Below are 17339 nucleotides of genomic sequence, written 5' to 3'. Positions count from 1 at the left end.
GAACGCTGGGGCTCCTGGGTGGCTCAGTGGTTAAGTTTCCGCCTTCAGCTCAGGTCATGATCTCAGGGTCCTGAGATCAAGCCCCACATCAGGCTCTCTGCTCAGCGGGGAGCCTGCTTCTCTCTGTCTCTCTGCCTACTTGTGATCCCTGTCAAATAAATAAATAAAATCTTAAAAAAAAAAAAAGTCAACATGGATGGAACTAGAGCGTATCATGCTTAGCGAAATAAGTCAAGCAGAGAAAGACAACTATCATATGATCTCCCTGATATGAGGAAGTGGTGATGCAACATGGAGGCTTAAGTGGGTATGAGAAGAATAAATGAAACAAGATGGGATTGGGAGGGAGACAAACCATAAGTGACTCTTAATCTCACAAAACAAACTGAGGGTTGCCGGGGGGAGGGGGTTTGGGAGAAGGGGGTGGGATTATGGACATTGGGGAGGGTATGTGATTTGGTGAGTGCTGTGAAGTGTGTAAACCTGGTGATTCACAGACCTGTACCCCTGGGGATAAAAATATATGTTTATAAAAAATAAAAAATTAAAAAAAAAAAAAAAGAAAGGAAAAAAAAAAAGTCACATGCTTCTGAGCCAGCAATGATGAATGTAAATGCAGAAATCCTCAACAAAAATTAGCAAATTGAATTCAACAATACACTAAAAGAATTATTCACTATAATTAAGTGAAATTTATTCCAGAAATGCAGGCATAATTTAATATTTGCAGATCAATGTGATATGTAACTTTAACAAGAGAAAGCATAAAAACTATAGGATCATCTCAATAGGTGCAGAAAAAGCACTGAACAAAATTCAACATCCCTTCATGATAAAAACTCCCAACAAAGTGGGTTTAGAGGGAACATGCTTCAACTTAACAAGGCTATATATGAAAAATCCACAGCTAACATCATACTTAGTTGCGGAAAATCTGAGAGCTTTTTGTCTAAGATCAGGAACAAGATAAGCATTTCCTCTCTCACTGCTTTTATTCAACATAGTATTGGAAATTCTAGCTGCAGCAATCAGACAAGAAAAAGAAATAAAAGGTATCCAAATTGGAAAGGAAAAGTGAACCTGTCACCATTTGCAGATGACATGATACTATCTATAGAAAACCCTAAAGACTCCACCGAAAAACTGTTAGAACTGAAAAATGAATCAGTAAAGTTGCTGGGTACAATATTAATATACAGAAATATGTTGTATTTCTATATGATAATAACAAAGTAGGATAAAGAGAAATGAAGAAAACAATCCCATTTACAATTACACAAAAAAAAGTACCTAGAAGGAATTTAATCAAGGAGGTGAAATACTTATACTTTGAAAACTATAAGATCTTGATGAAAGAAATTGAAGATGATGAAAACAAATGAGAAAACATACCATGCTCATGGATTAGAAGAATTAATAATGTTAAAATGTCCATACTACCCAAAGGCATCTACAGATTCAATAGACTCTCTATCAAAATACCAAATGCATTTTTTTTTTCAGAAATAGAACAAATAATCCTAAAATTTGTATGGAACCACAAGATGCCCCAAATAGCAAAAGCACTCCCGAGAAAGCACAAAGCTGGAGGCATCACAATCCAAGATTGTAAGATAGACCACAAAGCTGAAGTAATCAGAACAGTATGGTACTGGCACAAAAGCAGACACACAGAACAATGGAACAGTATAGAGAGTCAAGAAATAAACCCACTTCATGATCAATTATTCTATGACAAAGGAGGCAAGAACACCAAATGGGAAAACGATAGTTTCTTCAACAAACGCTGTTATGAAAACTGGACAGCAACATGTGAAAGAATGAAACTGGAACATTCTCTGAACCATATACAAAAATACATTCAAAATGGATTTAAGACCTAAATGTGAGGGGCGCCTGGGTGGCTCAGTGGGTTAAAGCCTCTGCCTTCAGCTCGGGTCATGATCTCAGGGTCCTGGGCTCAAGCCCGAACTCAGCGGGGAGCCTACTTCCCTTCCTCTCCCTCTCTGCCTACCTCTCTGCCTACTTGTGATCTCTGTCTGTCAAATAAATAAATAACATCTTTAAAAAAAAAAAAAAGACCTAAATGTGAGACCAAACTCCTAAGAGAAAACATAGGCAATAATCTCTTGGACATCAGCCAGGGGGAAGAGAAAAAAAGCAAAACCAACTAACTAACTAACTTATTCAGACTACACCAAAATAAAAAGTTTTTGCACAATGAAGGAAACCATCAGCAAAACAAAAAGGCAGCCTACTGAATGGGAGAAGATACTTGCAAATGATATATCTGGTAAGGGATTAATACCGAAGATATACAAAGAACTTACACAACTCAAGAAAACAGAAATCTGTCTAAAAAATGGGCAGAGGACCTGAATATGTTTCCCAAGAGGACATACAGATGGCCAACAGACACATGAAATGATGCTCAACCTCACTAATTATTGGGGGAATGCAGATCAAACCATAATGAGATATCACCACACACAAATTAGAATGGGTAGTATCAAAAGATAAGAAATAATATGTATTGGTAAGGATGTGGATGAAAGGGGACCCTTGGGCACAATTGGTGGGAATCTATACTGGGTACAGCCACTATGGAAAATAGTATGGAGGTTCCTCAACAAATTAAAAATAGAAACACACAATGATCAAATAATTCCACTGCTCAAAGAAAATGAACATACTAATTCAAAAAGATATATGCACCCCTATGTTCACTGCAGCATGATTTTCAATAACCAAGATATGGAAGCCATCCAAATGTCCATGAACAGATGAATGGACAAAATATGGGGTATATCTACAATGGAATATTACCTAGCCATAAGAAAGAATAAGATCTTGCCATTTGTGAAAACATGGATGGATCCAGAGTGTATTACGCTAAGTGAAGTAAGTAAGACTGAGAAAGACAAATACCACATGATTTCACTTATTTGTGTAATCTAAAAAACAAAACAAATGAACAGACAGAAACAGACTTAAAAATACAGAGAACAAACTGGTGACTTCTAGAGGGGGTAGAGGGAATGGATGAAATGGGTAAAAATACTGTAATAACACTGGAAGTGACTTAAGATAGTGGTGAGCACTGAGTAATGTAAAGAATGTCCAATCACTATGTTGTACATCAGAAACTAACATAACATTTTATGTCAATTATACTTCAATAATAAAAACAAAAAAGTTAAAAGAGCAAGCTATTAACCTTTGAGAAACGTCTTTTTTTCAAAGACATAAAAGTTTTTGTACAGAAATGACCAGGCCCCATTTTTTTTTCCAGGCTTAATTTTGGCCTATCGATCTAGCTAGTTAATTTTAACTTTTCTGGATTATGCTGTTGCTCTTCAGCTTTTTCTACTTGCCAAATTTGGCAGTTATGGTTAAGACTAAGAGTCAGATGCCTCTCCAGGAGAAAAAGGCATTCCATACCAATCAGAGCTGGCTGTAAACAGAATGATATCCATGACTAAGCAATAAAACAAACAAAAAAAGTGCTATTTCTATTTACTGGATAAATATAACAACATATTAATTATAAATTTGGGGAAGAAAATTTAGCCGAAAGCAAAGTAACACTTGGAGAATTAATGCAAAGAAACTCGAAGTATGACTGCTTCAAGACATTTTCATTGATATCCTAACTTCCTGAGGCTACTACATTTCTGGCACAGAATTTCTATTCTTGTGGTTTTTTCATTTTCATATGAATAAGAGCTTTCCACATTATATGCAATTAAATGTTTGAATCATTAATATTGCTATAAAACTTCAGCAATTTAAATTTAAGTCCTAATCATCTAATTATTAACATGTCCTATTTTAGTGCTGATACAGGGGAAGGTTAGTGCTAAAAATTTCAGGCCACACACTCATGAATAAAACAGCCCTGGCTTCAGAGAGAGTAAGAAGCATATTCCAATAATGAGAAAGGAAAAAGATATAATTAAAACGCTGTGGTGCTTCTTATGAAGGAGAGACAGTATCTGGTTAAATGGATTGGAAAATAATTAATCAGAAGTGGAAGATCTTAATTATTCCAGCCACAAGAAAGAAATGATAATTACGTGACATGATAGAGGTGCTCTCACTACAATGGCAATCATATGACAATATATGTATGTATCAAATCAACATGTTGTACAAATTAAATTTGCACAAAGTTAAATGTCAAATATACTTCAACTAAAACAAAACAGAAAAGAGTTAACCAAATAGGGTGCATGTGAGCTGCCTCTGGAGAATGGGAAGAGTGTGAGAGGTGGAGGTAGGAGAAACACAGTTAGATGGGAGGAGCGTGAGCAAAGACACAGAGGTGGGAAGACACTGTGTCATGTCTATAGGAGAGCATGAGCTATGTTTTGGTCCAGCTGTAGAAGGTGTAGAATACTGGGAGAGAACATGAGACAGATTAGTGAGTTCGGTAGACCATGAACTGTAGTCTTTGGCTTTTGACCTTAATTTGGTAAGCAATGGGGAGCCATTAAAGGTTTATGAGCAGTGGAGTAATGTGCTCAGAGTTATGCTCTGTAAAGATGAGTCTGGCTGTGCTGTTGAAGGACAGGTGGGAGTAGAAAGGAAGACTAGTTACTGGACTACTGATTTAATGAGTGCAAGTGGGAATAGAGCAAATGGAGAAGATGGGATGGGTGCCAGGCACACTGGAAATTACAAGGCTGCAGTAGCTGGTTAGATGTGAAAAGTTAAAAGTGAAAAATCAAAGACTATTTCAACTTTTAAAGCTGATCAGTAAGTCAAAGGTGGTGCCATCAATAAAAACAGGAGAATCAGAAAGAGGAGTCGGTAGGGAGAGGGAGGAGATGAAGTTCACTATTTGCCGCTACGAGCTGAGATGCTGGACAATGAAAGTGTAGGAATGTACACAGAATGTAAAAGTACTGAATTAATGGTTGGTGAATCAGTCAGGGTTGGAAAGGCAGGTCTGGGAGCTGGTCTTAAACATGTCCCGGAAGCCAAAGGATGAATGGAATTTCCCATGGGGAGACTATCTAAGAGAGAAGAGAGCAGAGAAGTACCGCAAAATGCTAGAGTACTAGTATTATACTAGTACTAGAGTACTAGAGGTCTAGAGACCTCTAGAGCGTCGGAGGAAGAAGAGGAGCCAAAAAGGAAGCAGAAGTATATTCCAAGGAGGAAAGAGGAGAACTGGCAGAGAACTCAGAGCTGGAGAACAAGTGGAAAACAAGCGCAAAGATGGCCCCAGCTGTGGAGGGCAAAGACAACAGTGCCCAGGGGTACAGATCAGAAAGGAAAGGCAAGAAATGGGTGAAGTTTAAAAAATTGTTGGTGACTTAGAAAAATGGAGTGTTGGTGATACTTTAAGTACTACATTTCTGGGGATGAACTTTTTTCTTTTTTTTAAACAAATGGATTTGGTTAGAGAAGTTGATGTCCATCTCTTCAGTTTGGGTTGACAGAGGCAGCAAGACAGGAGGCTCCAACCAACTTAATCAAATATGACAACTTTGATAAGGGCCTGGTGTGGGCCTGCTAGAGGGAAAATCTTCACTCTTAAAGGAGGTGGCTTGGAATTAGGGGTGGGGTAACACCAGACATGACCTTCAGCATCCTTTATGCAACTTAGTTAAGGATAGACCTATAGAGTGGTAGTATTTGAGGAGATTCCCTCACTCTTTAGTTTCTGAAGGAAAATTTAACAGAAAGCTGAGGAAAACACTGAACATCCCTAATCCCCCTCTTTTTTGCAAAAGATCTGAACTCTTAAATCGAGCAAAATCCAAAGCTCTATACCCATTAAATAATAGCGCCCTATTTTTCTCTCCTACCAGCTGTGAATACATTTTTATTCCTGCTAGAGAGGATTCTTACTATTAACCATCATTGAAGGACATCTTTTTAAAACATTTAATAAATTTTTTAAAAAAGATTTTATTTATCTGACAGAGAGAGATCACAAGTAGGCAGAGAGGCAGGTAGAAAGGGAGGTGGAAGAGGGAGGTGGAAGCAGGCTCCCTGCTGAGCAGAGAGTCGGATACGGGGCTCGATCCCAGGACCCTGGGATCATGACCTGAGCCGAAGGCAGAGGCTTAACCCACTGAGCCACCTAGGCGCCCCAAACATTTAATAAATGTTTTAAATAAACAATCAATTGTTTTTGAGTAACAAAGCATTTTTCTGTAATACCCTTTTTCAAAAAATGTTTTATAAAGAGAAAAACATAATTGATATTGCTTTATCTTTCTCTCTGATTATCTGAATATTAATGATCTCCTATGACTTTCCCTTTACTCTCCTTTATGAATAAAATATGCATGTAAAAGATTTGAGAGTCCTTTTTAAATGAGGATTTGGAGGAGTTCCAACTGGGCTACTGTATATGTTTGTGTTTAGAAGTCAGAGATCAAAAAAAAAAATAGGCATGATAAAGAAGGATAGAAAGTGGCTTAACATATGAAATCAGAGTAGAGTAAGAGATACAGAAACTGTGTGTATGTGAGAGAGAAAGAGAGAGAAAGAAAAATAGGCAGAGCAGGCCAGGGTACCTCTATAAGCTTTCATTTCCAGGGTTTGGGAAACTGAACTCAAGATTACATATATGAGAGAATAAATGAAAGAAGATGGGATTGGGAGGGAGACAAACCATAAGTGACTCTTAATCTCACAAAACAAACTGAGGGTTGCTGGGGGGAGGGGGTTTGGGAGAAGGGGGTGGTATTATGGACATTGGGGAGGGTATGTGTTTTGGTGAGTGCTGTGAAGTGTGTAAACCTGGTGATTCACAGACCTGTACCCCTGGGGATAAAAATATATGTTTATAAAAAATAAAAAATTATATTAAAAAAAATAAATAAAAAAAAAGATTACATATATGAAATACAATACAGTTACATTTCTTGCTATGTCCCAACAAACTAATTGATTTTATCTGTGCTCAAATAATCCTATCTGATAAAGGCCTTTGCTAAAGATTACTTCTTTTATTCATAAGATAGTCTCTTTTAACGAAAGAAATCAGTCATTTCCTTAGAGTTGTTCAATTAAGCATTCTCCCCATCCTCTACCCCCAATGTCTGGAGGAGCGACGTCCCCTTACTTTAAACTGCATCATATATCCTGGCTGTATAATGAGTTCTCTGGAGGAGAGAGCATTGTGAGTTTTGTCCTTCTTCTTATTCGGCCAGTAGAGGTGGAAGGATGGATTGCCACAGAATCCTGCTGTTCTTACTGCATTAGGGTAAAAACTCCAGTTTTCTTCATGGGAAGTACCTTCTGTCAAGGGAAATTGGAAGCAATGTGGCAAGAATGTTTTCTATGTAATTGGTATAATATATAAATCCAAGGTGATCAATAAAATCTAGAAGATATTATTAAATGCTCACATAATGATTAACCAAGTTAAAAAATGTAACTGCTAGTCTGATTGACTTGTACCATTACAGCATTTTTGACACACTCTTAAAACAATGCAATGTGCATCTCTGTGGTGCAGAAATTCCTAAAGAAACTAAAATTCTTCCAGATATTGAAATTTCAAATTATATTTATAACTAGACATTTTGTCTTTAACAGAACTTATTAAATTCTCAGTTGACAATTCAGCAAACAGTTAATATTGAAGATTTATAAACCACTGAGTAAAAGAACAGCTAACATTTGTTGAGCAGTGAATATGTGCTAGGTACTTTCTGAATGCTTTTCACGTAGTAACTCACCTAAAGACATAGCAGGCAAAAGGCTCACAAAATCCTTACCATCATCGAAAGTGTCAACCAGTTGGCTAGGATTGATTTCTGCTCCTCCAATCAGTATGTTGTCTAGTGCCCACTGCGCACGCTCCACTCCAGACACCACGAGTCCATTGCTGATCACAAAAGGCTGCCACCAGCGAAGTCGAGTTGTGTTGGTGAGGGCGTCCTCAGGAAGAAGTATGTAGTCGTGTCTAACAGAGATGTATTTCTGGTAATCCATCTCATGGAGCAAAGTCCAAGTAATTCCTATAGTAACAAATACACAACATAGTGACATATCTGGAAAAAACTCCCCAAAACAACAGTAGACTGCAGCTACCATAAGCTTCCCAAAGAAATCTTTGACTGGAAAATAATAATTGATTTCACTGACTTTAATATAAATGCTCTCTACTGTTTCAAAAACCAGGCTGATGGTATGAGAGGAAGGGTAGTTAGAAATATTTGGCCAAAAATAGAAACACTGAAATAAAAATTACATATTTTCTGCTCCTAACATTTTGTTCTAGATTGCTATGTATATTCTTTTTCATAAATAATGAGATACATCCATGTTTTGCATGTTTCTGGACAGGAACTCCTAGGAATTTAACATTTTATTTATTTTTTAATGTAGTTTTAAAAAAAATTTTATTTATTTATTTGACAGAGATCACAAGTAGGCAGAGAGAGAGAGAGAGAGAGAGAAGAGGAAGCAGGCTCCCTGTGGAGCAGAGAGCCCGATGTGGGACTCGATCCTAGGACCCCGGCATCATGACCCGAGCCGAAGGCAGAGAATTTAGCCCTCTGAGCCACCCAGGTGCCCTGGAATTTAACATTTTAATGTAGCTATTTTAAATCTAGGCAATTTTTATTTCATTGGACTGATAAGTTTTCCTCTTATCAATTGACAAGACTGTAGGTGGGATGTTGAAATTACGTCAGGAAACACTTCTGAATACCCTAAAATACTGAGTTCATCAAGATCTCTGCTAGTCAGTAAAGTGACACCTATCCGCTAAAATTCATTTTCTAAGGACTTTCATGGTATTCTTGGTCTGGTTTTAGCTACTTCAAAATAATACAACTGAATTTTATTCAAATATTCTTTAAAAAACTCATGAATTCAGACCGTCTTCTTTCACAATAAAGTTTTCTTCTAGATTTATTGTTATTTATTGCTCACACAAAAGTTTTAAAAGTGTTTTTAAAATGATCTTACTTAGAAACCTTATCAAATTTATTTCTGAATTGTACCGTTTATAATCAAACTTCAGTTACACAGATTTCTTTTCTTTATTCAGAAAGTATGGAGCTTATTTTTTAGTGTGGTTTCTCTCTTATCCCCTTGTGGGTAGATTCTGTGGAACACATAGGTCTCATGTAATTTGACTAAGATCTGCCGTTTTCTCTCTGTGATTTTTGCTATTCTCATTGCAAAGGCAGCAAAAGTTTGCAGAAACTTTTCTGAGGGGCACTGGATGTCAACTGGGAATCTGAAAGCCAAAGTGTGGCTTTCACCCCTGAAACGTGCCTCCATCAGTAGAGTAGTCCAACAGCACGCCTTCCTTCCGGCAGATGGGCCGATGGCAGGAGGTCATGTTGTTCTCACTCCCGATGCGTCCCCAATATTGCAGGAATCTGAATGCAAACACACATTATGATCCATCAGAACAGTGAATTAGAACAAGTGGTCTACTCAAGTCCTGGATAACAACTTCTCCAGTAAGTGCATTCCTTCCTTTGGGGGCCAACTTGTGATGCTGTGATTAAAATAACAAAAAATGACTTACTTGGCCCCTCTGAGGTCCAGATCTTGAGTAATAGCTTGTCTCACGGTGGATCCCCCAAAATAGAGTGCAGTGTCCTCAGCAAGAATGCCACACTCTGTACAAGTACTCCCACCTTCTAAGGACATCCATAAATCAGGCTTGATTTCTTCACTGTCAAAGCGTTCCTTCAGGAAAGTCTGGGAAAAAAAAAATAAGTGGGATGTGGTTAAAGGTAAAAATTTCAGATAATAACTGTGGAATAATTTAGACAATGTAGTTTCATCTTGGACTTAAAAAAAATAGGGCCAATTTCAAATGCTTTTCCAAAGACATTAAAAAAACCCTGATATTTCTCTACAATGTTCTTTTTCATCATATATTATGAACATTTAAAGTGATTAAATAATGTTTAGTCATTGGAATTTTAAGTCTAGAAAGAATCATAAAATAAAACACTATAGTAACACTATAGTAACACTATAGTAACACTATAGTAACACTCCTATTTGTGAAGTTACTTAAGCATGTATTCTCCAAATATATATATATCTATTTATATTGTATATAGAAGTACAGTTGTAATTTATTATATGAAACATGCACAAAAAATGAAAATGTAAAGGAATAAGATAAAATAAAATGGATGTTCAAGCACTTTTTTCCCCTAACATTTTTCAATGGATTGTTCTGTTTTCTCCCAGGAGTGTGTGCCCCCTACCTTGGAGACTGCTTTAAGCAACCAGGACCCTCTAGCTTCTGGGACAGTGTGAACTTGGAAGGTCTATATGGTTAGACAGGGATGTTTGAAACCAAAGTTTTTTGTATGAATCAAAAGAAGATCAACTTTGGAAGTCAGGTTTTACGTGTTTATCAGGTTCAAGATTCAGGATGATGATGAGAAGTACTCAAAATCTGGAATATTTCCCCTACATCTCCAGTTTATCTTAACTGAGAATGACCAACAATCAGGAATAGTCTGTTTTCCAAAGAGAGTAGATAAATAAAATATTAGGGTTTGTTATGGCTACATTTTATATGAAATTATTTCATCCCCTCACATCATAGTAAACATCTTGATTTTTCTATTTATTTTGACCATGGTACCTTCATTTTGCCCATAGTAGTTTTGCACTGTGTTGAGGTATAATTCTTCTGTTTTTTGTTTTGTAAATTACAGAAATGATGTATCATTAAAACAAGTTGTCACAGTTGCAACTGCAGTAACTGTATAGAGAAAAACTATAGTTTTTCATTTCTTTCAATGAGTTGTCTAGTTGGTGTCTTACTGTGTAGTTAAAATGATTTAAATGGACTCTCTTCAAACTCAGAACATAATCCTCTTTATAGTTAAGGACATGTAGTCACGTGTCAGACTTACCTTACCTTACTGATGTGAGAAAATAAATGTAATAACTTTTTTTTTTAAAGTAGGCTCCAATGCAGGGCTTGAACTCACAACCCTGAGATCAAGACCTGAACTGAGATCAAGCGTTGGATGCTTAACCAACTGAACCACCCAGGCGCCCCACCCCAGCAAATAAATGCAATTTAAAAAATGGAGGTTTACATGTAAAAACATGAGTCAGAAGACATGCACTGTTAACCATGTAAACCCTCATTAGAAAGGTCTGATCAGAGTTCATAATATAGACTTGTATAATTTTTTATCCAACTGAGGAATATTAATAAAATTTGAATGCTCATGAAAGAAACTAGACTTTTTTTAGTTAATTCATTATCTAGGGCTAGGTTTCTCATATTATAATCTCATTTGATAACAAATAGACCAACAGCTTCAGAAACAAGTGAGCATTGCTCCAATGTTATTTTTTTTAACTTATTAATTCCGAAGTTGTTGCTGTTTTATAGAAAAAAAATAACAGAACAGGTTTGGTTTACATCATTTGCCACTTACATGTTCGATTTCAGCAATTTGTACTTTTTTGGCTTAGTTGCTTTTCTGTTATTGCAATGAAGAATGCCCTATATTTGTTCACAGACACAGAGTGTATATATGGCAACTGTGTTGAGCATTATTTGCACAGTAAATAATGACATAACAGCTAAAGTTTCCAAGAATGACCTCTCTATTCTTAATCCACAGCCACGTTTCAGCTGCAGTCATCAGAGCCCTGAATTTTCCGAACAAAAATTCAGGTAATGATAATATTGTAATTATGTTGGTTGGTGACATAATGAGGACTATACTTATCGCGGTGAGCACCGAGTAATGGACAGTATTATCCAATCGCTGCGATGCATACCTGAAACTAAAATCACATTGTATGTCAATTATAATTCAATTTTAAAAATGCAGGTACTGTTTAGTCATTTTTCAAAATTTGTTTCTTTGTGATAGCGAATCTAGGTTATTTGCTTCATAACATCAGCATCCTCCTTCAAACTGTCCATCTACAGAAAATGTGAAGAGGACTTAATATTGATTTCAAACCAAGAGTCTGCTTTAAAAAAAAAAAAAGCAGAGTATTAATGTTCTTTAATTGATACAGTCTAGTTAATTTTATGAACTGATAAGTTGTACCAGACTCGGTCCTAATATTCTGGGCTCTAAGAAACCCAAGGCATATTCTTTAGTTGCCATCCAAAGGATTTACTTCCTGGGGCCCCCAAAGAATGCTGTTAAGAAGTATTAGTCTCACACAATGTCTCTTCAGGCATGACCTGTAGTGTGGGTAAACGCTTCTTTTGGGGACTTTAATATTACCTTTAGAGTGTGAGTCAAGTAGCAATTGGGCCCAGAGTATCCCGGATCACAAATGCACTGCTCCTTTAAGCAATCGCCATGGCCTCTACAGTTGTCCAAGCATCCAGGGCCCAGGTAGAAATTATCGATTGCCCACTGCATATCTGAGTACTTCTGATAGAACCTCAATCTTACTGGACTATAGACAACACAAAAACAAAGGAATAAGAACCAATGTTAACTTGATTCAGGTCCACTTTCCTATGTGTACATTCAGTACTCAAGAGAAAAAATAAAACAATATTTAAGATGATCGCAAAAGGATGAAATGGGTAAATAAAAAAATGTTTTCTGACCACTATTAGTTATTTCTAGTAGAGGAACACTAAAGCCAGTTTCATTTAAATTTTATGCTCTGTGAGCAAACTTGGAAAACAAAATGAAAATGCAGTGGGATCTCTATTTCAAGCAACAGGAATATTTTAAAACACGAAACTGTAACTATCGTAAATTAAGCTGGTTATGAGCTGGAGTCCAGGGGTTGTGTTGCTTTTTAGACCCATTAAGTAACATTTCTGAAATTGTACAGAAGACAAGTGACTCCTTTGACAGATACCTGTCAGCAGGCACACAGTCCTCAGCTGGTCAGGGAACAGCAACTTCTGAACCCCCAGAGATAACCAATATTCTCAGAACAACTCTGCTAATTAGAAAATAATTCTGAAAGGGTTTTTTAAAAGGGCAATTTCCCTAAGATTTTGATTTCATCTTTGCTCTTCTCTGTCTTCTGGGGAAAATACAAGCCTCATAATTAACTCTATACAAAAATAAGCTGTACTGTCTTGGTGTAAGAGTTCAAAGGGCATGAGGACACTCTCTGGGGTGATGTCAATGTTCTGTATCTTGGATTATGGGGTAGTCACACGGGTTACACAATGGTAAGGACTCATTGTGCTAAAAAATTAAGATGTGTGCATCTTAATGAATCTAAGTTATATATCATTATAAAAAGAGAGAGGGAGAACGGGAGGGGTAAAATGAAGCAGTGACCTTAGGGTGGCTCCCCATCATCCATTCACCCCAGGTGAGTCATACGAGTAATAGAACATCTCCAGCCCATTGGCTGTGTCAGGGATGGACTTTCCTGAGCTAATATGTACCAAGAGGACATGCTCCTTGCAAGGAGGTAGTTGCTCTGGTTCTGAAAGAAATGCAATTCTATTTCTCTTCCTTTCTCTTACCAACCTTATGTAGGTAAGGATGCATTCTGCTTAAGTTTTCTCAAAGCTATCTATGTTCGTGAGGACTGAGTGTGACACCAGTATGGAGACAGTGCAGCAAGAGTCAAAGAGGAAGAAGTAACAACGTCCTGGAGGACATTTTTGAGCTTGTGAATCAACCCATGTTAGAGTTCACTCATCCTTGTCTTTTCATTAGAGCTATAAAACATTTCATTTTTAATTGAGTCCACTTGGATTGGGTTTTCTGTTACCTGCAGCGGAAAGTATCCTGATCTAATTTCCCAGCATGTTAATTGATGAAGCCTTTCATATTTGTTGCAGGAAACAGTGAGTGATCATGTAGTTAATGATATTTATGGCAGACTGGCAAAGCCAAGTGCAAGCACCTTATTTAAAGGTTCTATATGCTCTGATCATATATCATAATTCTGTTTCATAAGAAGATTTTGCATTTAGCCAGTCTCTATGATTCATATGATGGAGGTATACCTGTCATTTTCTCTAGTGTATCTCCAACCCCCGCCCCTCCCCCCAATTTTATAGTTAAAGGGAAATCCTTTGGAATTGCTTTAAATTAACTTAGCCACAGACTTCTCAGGGAATGGTTGAATCATCTTGGCTCACCACTGCTCCAGGCTAATGAATTTTCACTGCGGGTGCATAACATAATGCTTTGGTAAGAGAAAAATGAAATCTACAAACCACATTTGCAAAGACAGCACGAAAAATTACGATTTGTACGAACATCATGACAAGTTAGGATTTGCTCCTGGTTCCATCTATGGAGTGACAAGGCAGTAATATGGAAAGCATGTGATGCATGGTGGACCACAGTCTATAAGATTCATGAGGAAGCATACACCTTTTGATGTGGTTCTAAGACTATCACTATTGGTCCGTCCCCATGTTCAGGGATTAAAGCATGGGAAATGGCAGGGCCTGCCAAGGGCCAAGTCTGAGGATTAAAACTTGAGGTCTCCTCAAGGTAGCTCATCATGGAGGTCACCAATTAAAGAACCTTTAGAGTTGGGTGTAAGAGAGTATTATTATCCACAATTACATAAAATTTCAGGCTAAACAGGTAGCCCTAATGAACTTCTGGATGCTTGGAACAAGGCTTTATTTTAATTTTCTACTTACTTCCCCACTAAGCTTTCAGGAAGTGGGTAGGTGATCCTTTTCCACCCTTTGGTTGGAAAGAATACAGATGGCTGAGAAACACTTCCAGAACATTTGGGGTCTGCAGGTAAGCACTGAGGGACCAGATAATTCCAGCTCACACCGAAGTCAGTAGAATACTGCACATGAATTTGATTCTGGGCAACTTTTTCAGATACTTTACATCCAACAGAGATCTAATACACAGAAAAGAAAGATTGTCAAATGATTAAAAACGTATTACATGTTTCTGCTCTAAGGACCTACCAACGAGAAAGTTTCTGATCACTTGATAGATGCTACAACCACATCCATCCTGTATTTCCAGGTTCATTATCTGTTCTGCTGATGGACGGGGGAGGTGAGGTGGTTGCCCAAGGTGACAAATTATAGAAAGTGCCAAATATATTGTGCAGGGACTTTGGAGAGAAGCTGAAAGCTGTGCTTCTGCCATGGCTGGCCAATTGCCGTGGAAGGCCTGGGCCCACTCTCACAAATTGTTGTTTGTTGTGCTAATGGTTTGGCACTACCATCTGGCAGAATACTCGATCAAGAAGGATTGCTATCAGCTTTTCCAAGTTTACTATTTTGTTGTACAATTTATCACTCTCCATAAATCACTTTCAACTACAAGTAAGATGCAATGAAGTGATAACAGAAGGTACTTCTAATAAGGCACAATACCCTTTGTTGACGCAAAGAGATATACTGCAACATTTGTTGTTAATACGGTGGAGTGAGATAGATAATAATTGGTTGACATAAAACAAATTGGCTGACATAAAATCTTGGCCAAAACTGACGTTAGCTTTAATGCTAATCATGCCTTTGTTTTCTAGAATTTTCTTTCTCTAGAAACATTAAAATGCTCTTGTAAAAAAAAAAAAGAGTTATTATGACCATAATAGCTTTAAGCTTCTCTTAAAGGAAGAAATTGGCTAACGCATAATGATTATGGGAAACTGGAATCAGTATCCTACATTTTTTTTTTAATATTTTATTTATTTATTTGACAGACAGATCACAAGTAGGCAGAGAGGCAGGCAGAGAGAGAGAGAGGAGGAAGCAGGCTCTCCGCGGAGCGGACAGCCCGATGCGGGGCTCGATTCCAGGACCCGGGGACCATGACCTGAGCTGAAGGCAGAGGCTTTAACCCACTGAGCCACCCAGGCGCCCCAGTATCCTACATTTTTATTGTCACTATTTTTCTCTATCAGTATTTAATCCTGAGGAGAAACACATTTATGAAAGTTTTATCCTGGCATAGTTCAGAAGTAAAATCATCTTAATTACTTTTAATCATTAAGTTAAATATAGTTGAGATGGACATGACTGAAACATACATTTTATTTTTCGAAGTAGAGATTAAGACAGTGAAATGTATGATCTTTATCTCTACAAATTGTTTTTTCATTTTTATATTGCTAGTGGATGGTTATTTATGTAACCATAACATTTTCACCTTGAACTGCATGATCCAGCCTTCCGTGGGAGTCAGGTCATGGGTAACTGCATACACTTCTCTTCCATCATGGCTGCCGCAAATCATGACGCCATCAGGGGAGTCACAGAATCTTTCTACTGTGCAATCATCATGGAATAGCCAATGCTCATTCACTTGAATGAAGAAAAATTTTATTTGTTTTATTTTATGACAAATTCATAGCAAAATTACTTGAAGCCATTTTTCAATCTATGCAATTCAAAAACAATCTATGCAAGATTGTTTTCAGTAGAAATCTCTCTTACATTACATACAATCCATAGGCAAAACACTAATATAAACATACCATTTTAGGAACATGGATACCAGGAGGTTGAGATATATAATATTTGTAAGTCTACATTTAGGAAAAAAGTGTATTGTATGTGTTATAAATGAAAAGCAAAGGGACATGTATACCAATTTTATTTATTTACTTAATTTTTAGTAATCTATACACCCAGTGTGGGGCTCGAGCTATGACTCTAAGATTAAGAATCACATGCTCTCCTACTGAGCCCACAAGGTGTCCCTATATAAATTCTTTTTTTTTTTTTTAATTTTATTTATCTATTTGACAGAGAGAGAGATTACAAGTAGGCAGAGAGGCAGGCAGAGGAGGGAGAAAGCAGGCTCCCTGCTGAGTAGAGAGCCCGACTGGGGACTTGATCCCAGGACCCTGGGATCATTACCTGAGCCTAAGGAAGAGGCCCAATCCACTGAGCCAACCAGGTGCCCCCAAATTCTTTTCTGATAAATATTTAACTTATAGGGAGGATTTAAAGGACAAAGAGTTGTTAGTAATATGATAGGGAAATAAATTAGCTATTTCTACTGAAATACTCATACTGTAATCTGCATAATTAAATAAATTATAATATTCAAACTCGTAGAGTAGAATAGCAGTTACTAGGGGTTGAGGAGAGGAAGAAATGTCAGTCAAAGGGCATGCGTAAAGTTTCAGGAATACAGGGCAATAAGTTCCAGAGATCTACAACAGAGGGCCTATAGTTACCAATACTGTACTGTATATTTAAAAATTTGCTAAGAAGGTTAAAAAAAGGTCGGGGGTGCCTGTGTGAAGAAGCTTTAAGAGGTGATTGATCAATTTGTGACCGTGGTTGTGGTGATGGTCTCTTGGGTGTATACTTATCTCCAAACTCATCAAGTTGTATACATTAATAACAACAGCTTTTTGTATGTCAATTATGCCTCAACTAAGTGACTAAAAACAGGCTTGTAAGAGTCCAAGGAAAATGTAGG

At 37.2% G+C, this 17339-nt stretch overlaps 1 protein-coding gene across 3 annotated transcripts in view; it reads right to left on the bottom strand.

Moving 5' to 3' along the window:
- RELN (reelin) overlaps positions 1 to 17339 on the bottom strand; it is a 495439-nt gene that overhangs the window by 19843 nt on the left and 458257 nt on the right. For all 3 annotated transcript variants that reach the window (XM_004739578.3, XM_004739579.3, XM_045089693.1), the window contains exons 51-57: positions 16056 to 16210; positions 14576 to 14790; positions 12216 to 12393; positions 9512 to 9687; positions 9253 to 9359; positions 7743 to 7985; positions 7085 to 7260 (exon numbers count right to left, since the gene is read on the bottom strand). In XM_004739578.3, the coding sequence (XP_004739635.2) occupies positions 7085 to 7260; positions 7743 to 7985; positions 9253 to 9359; positions 9512 to 9687; positions 12216 to 12393; positions 14576 to 14790; positions 16056 to 16210 (1250 nt within the window). The remainder of the gene's footprint in view (positions 1 to 7084; positions 7261 to 7742; positions 7986 to 9252; positions 9360 to 9511; positions 9688 to 12215; positions 12394 to 14575; positions 14791 to 16055; positions 16211 to 17339) is intronic.

This window comes from Mustela putorius, unplaced genomic scaffold, assembly GCF_011764305.1.
Source record: "Mustela putorius furo isolate JIRA1106 unplaced genomic scaffold, ASM1176430v1.1 tig00003845_pilon_pilon_pilon, whole genome shotgun sequence".
Taxonomy (NCBI): domain Eukaryota; kingdom Metazoa; phylum Chordata; class Mammalia; order Carnivora; family Mustelidae; genus Mustela; species Mustela putorius.
Note: the sequence above shows the minus strand (reverse complement) of the source record. Positions and strands in the feature narration are given on the sequence as shown.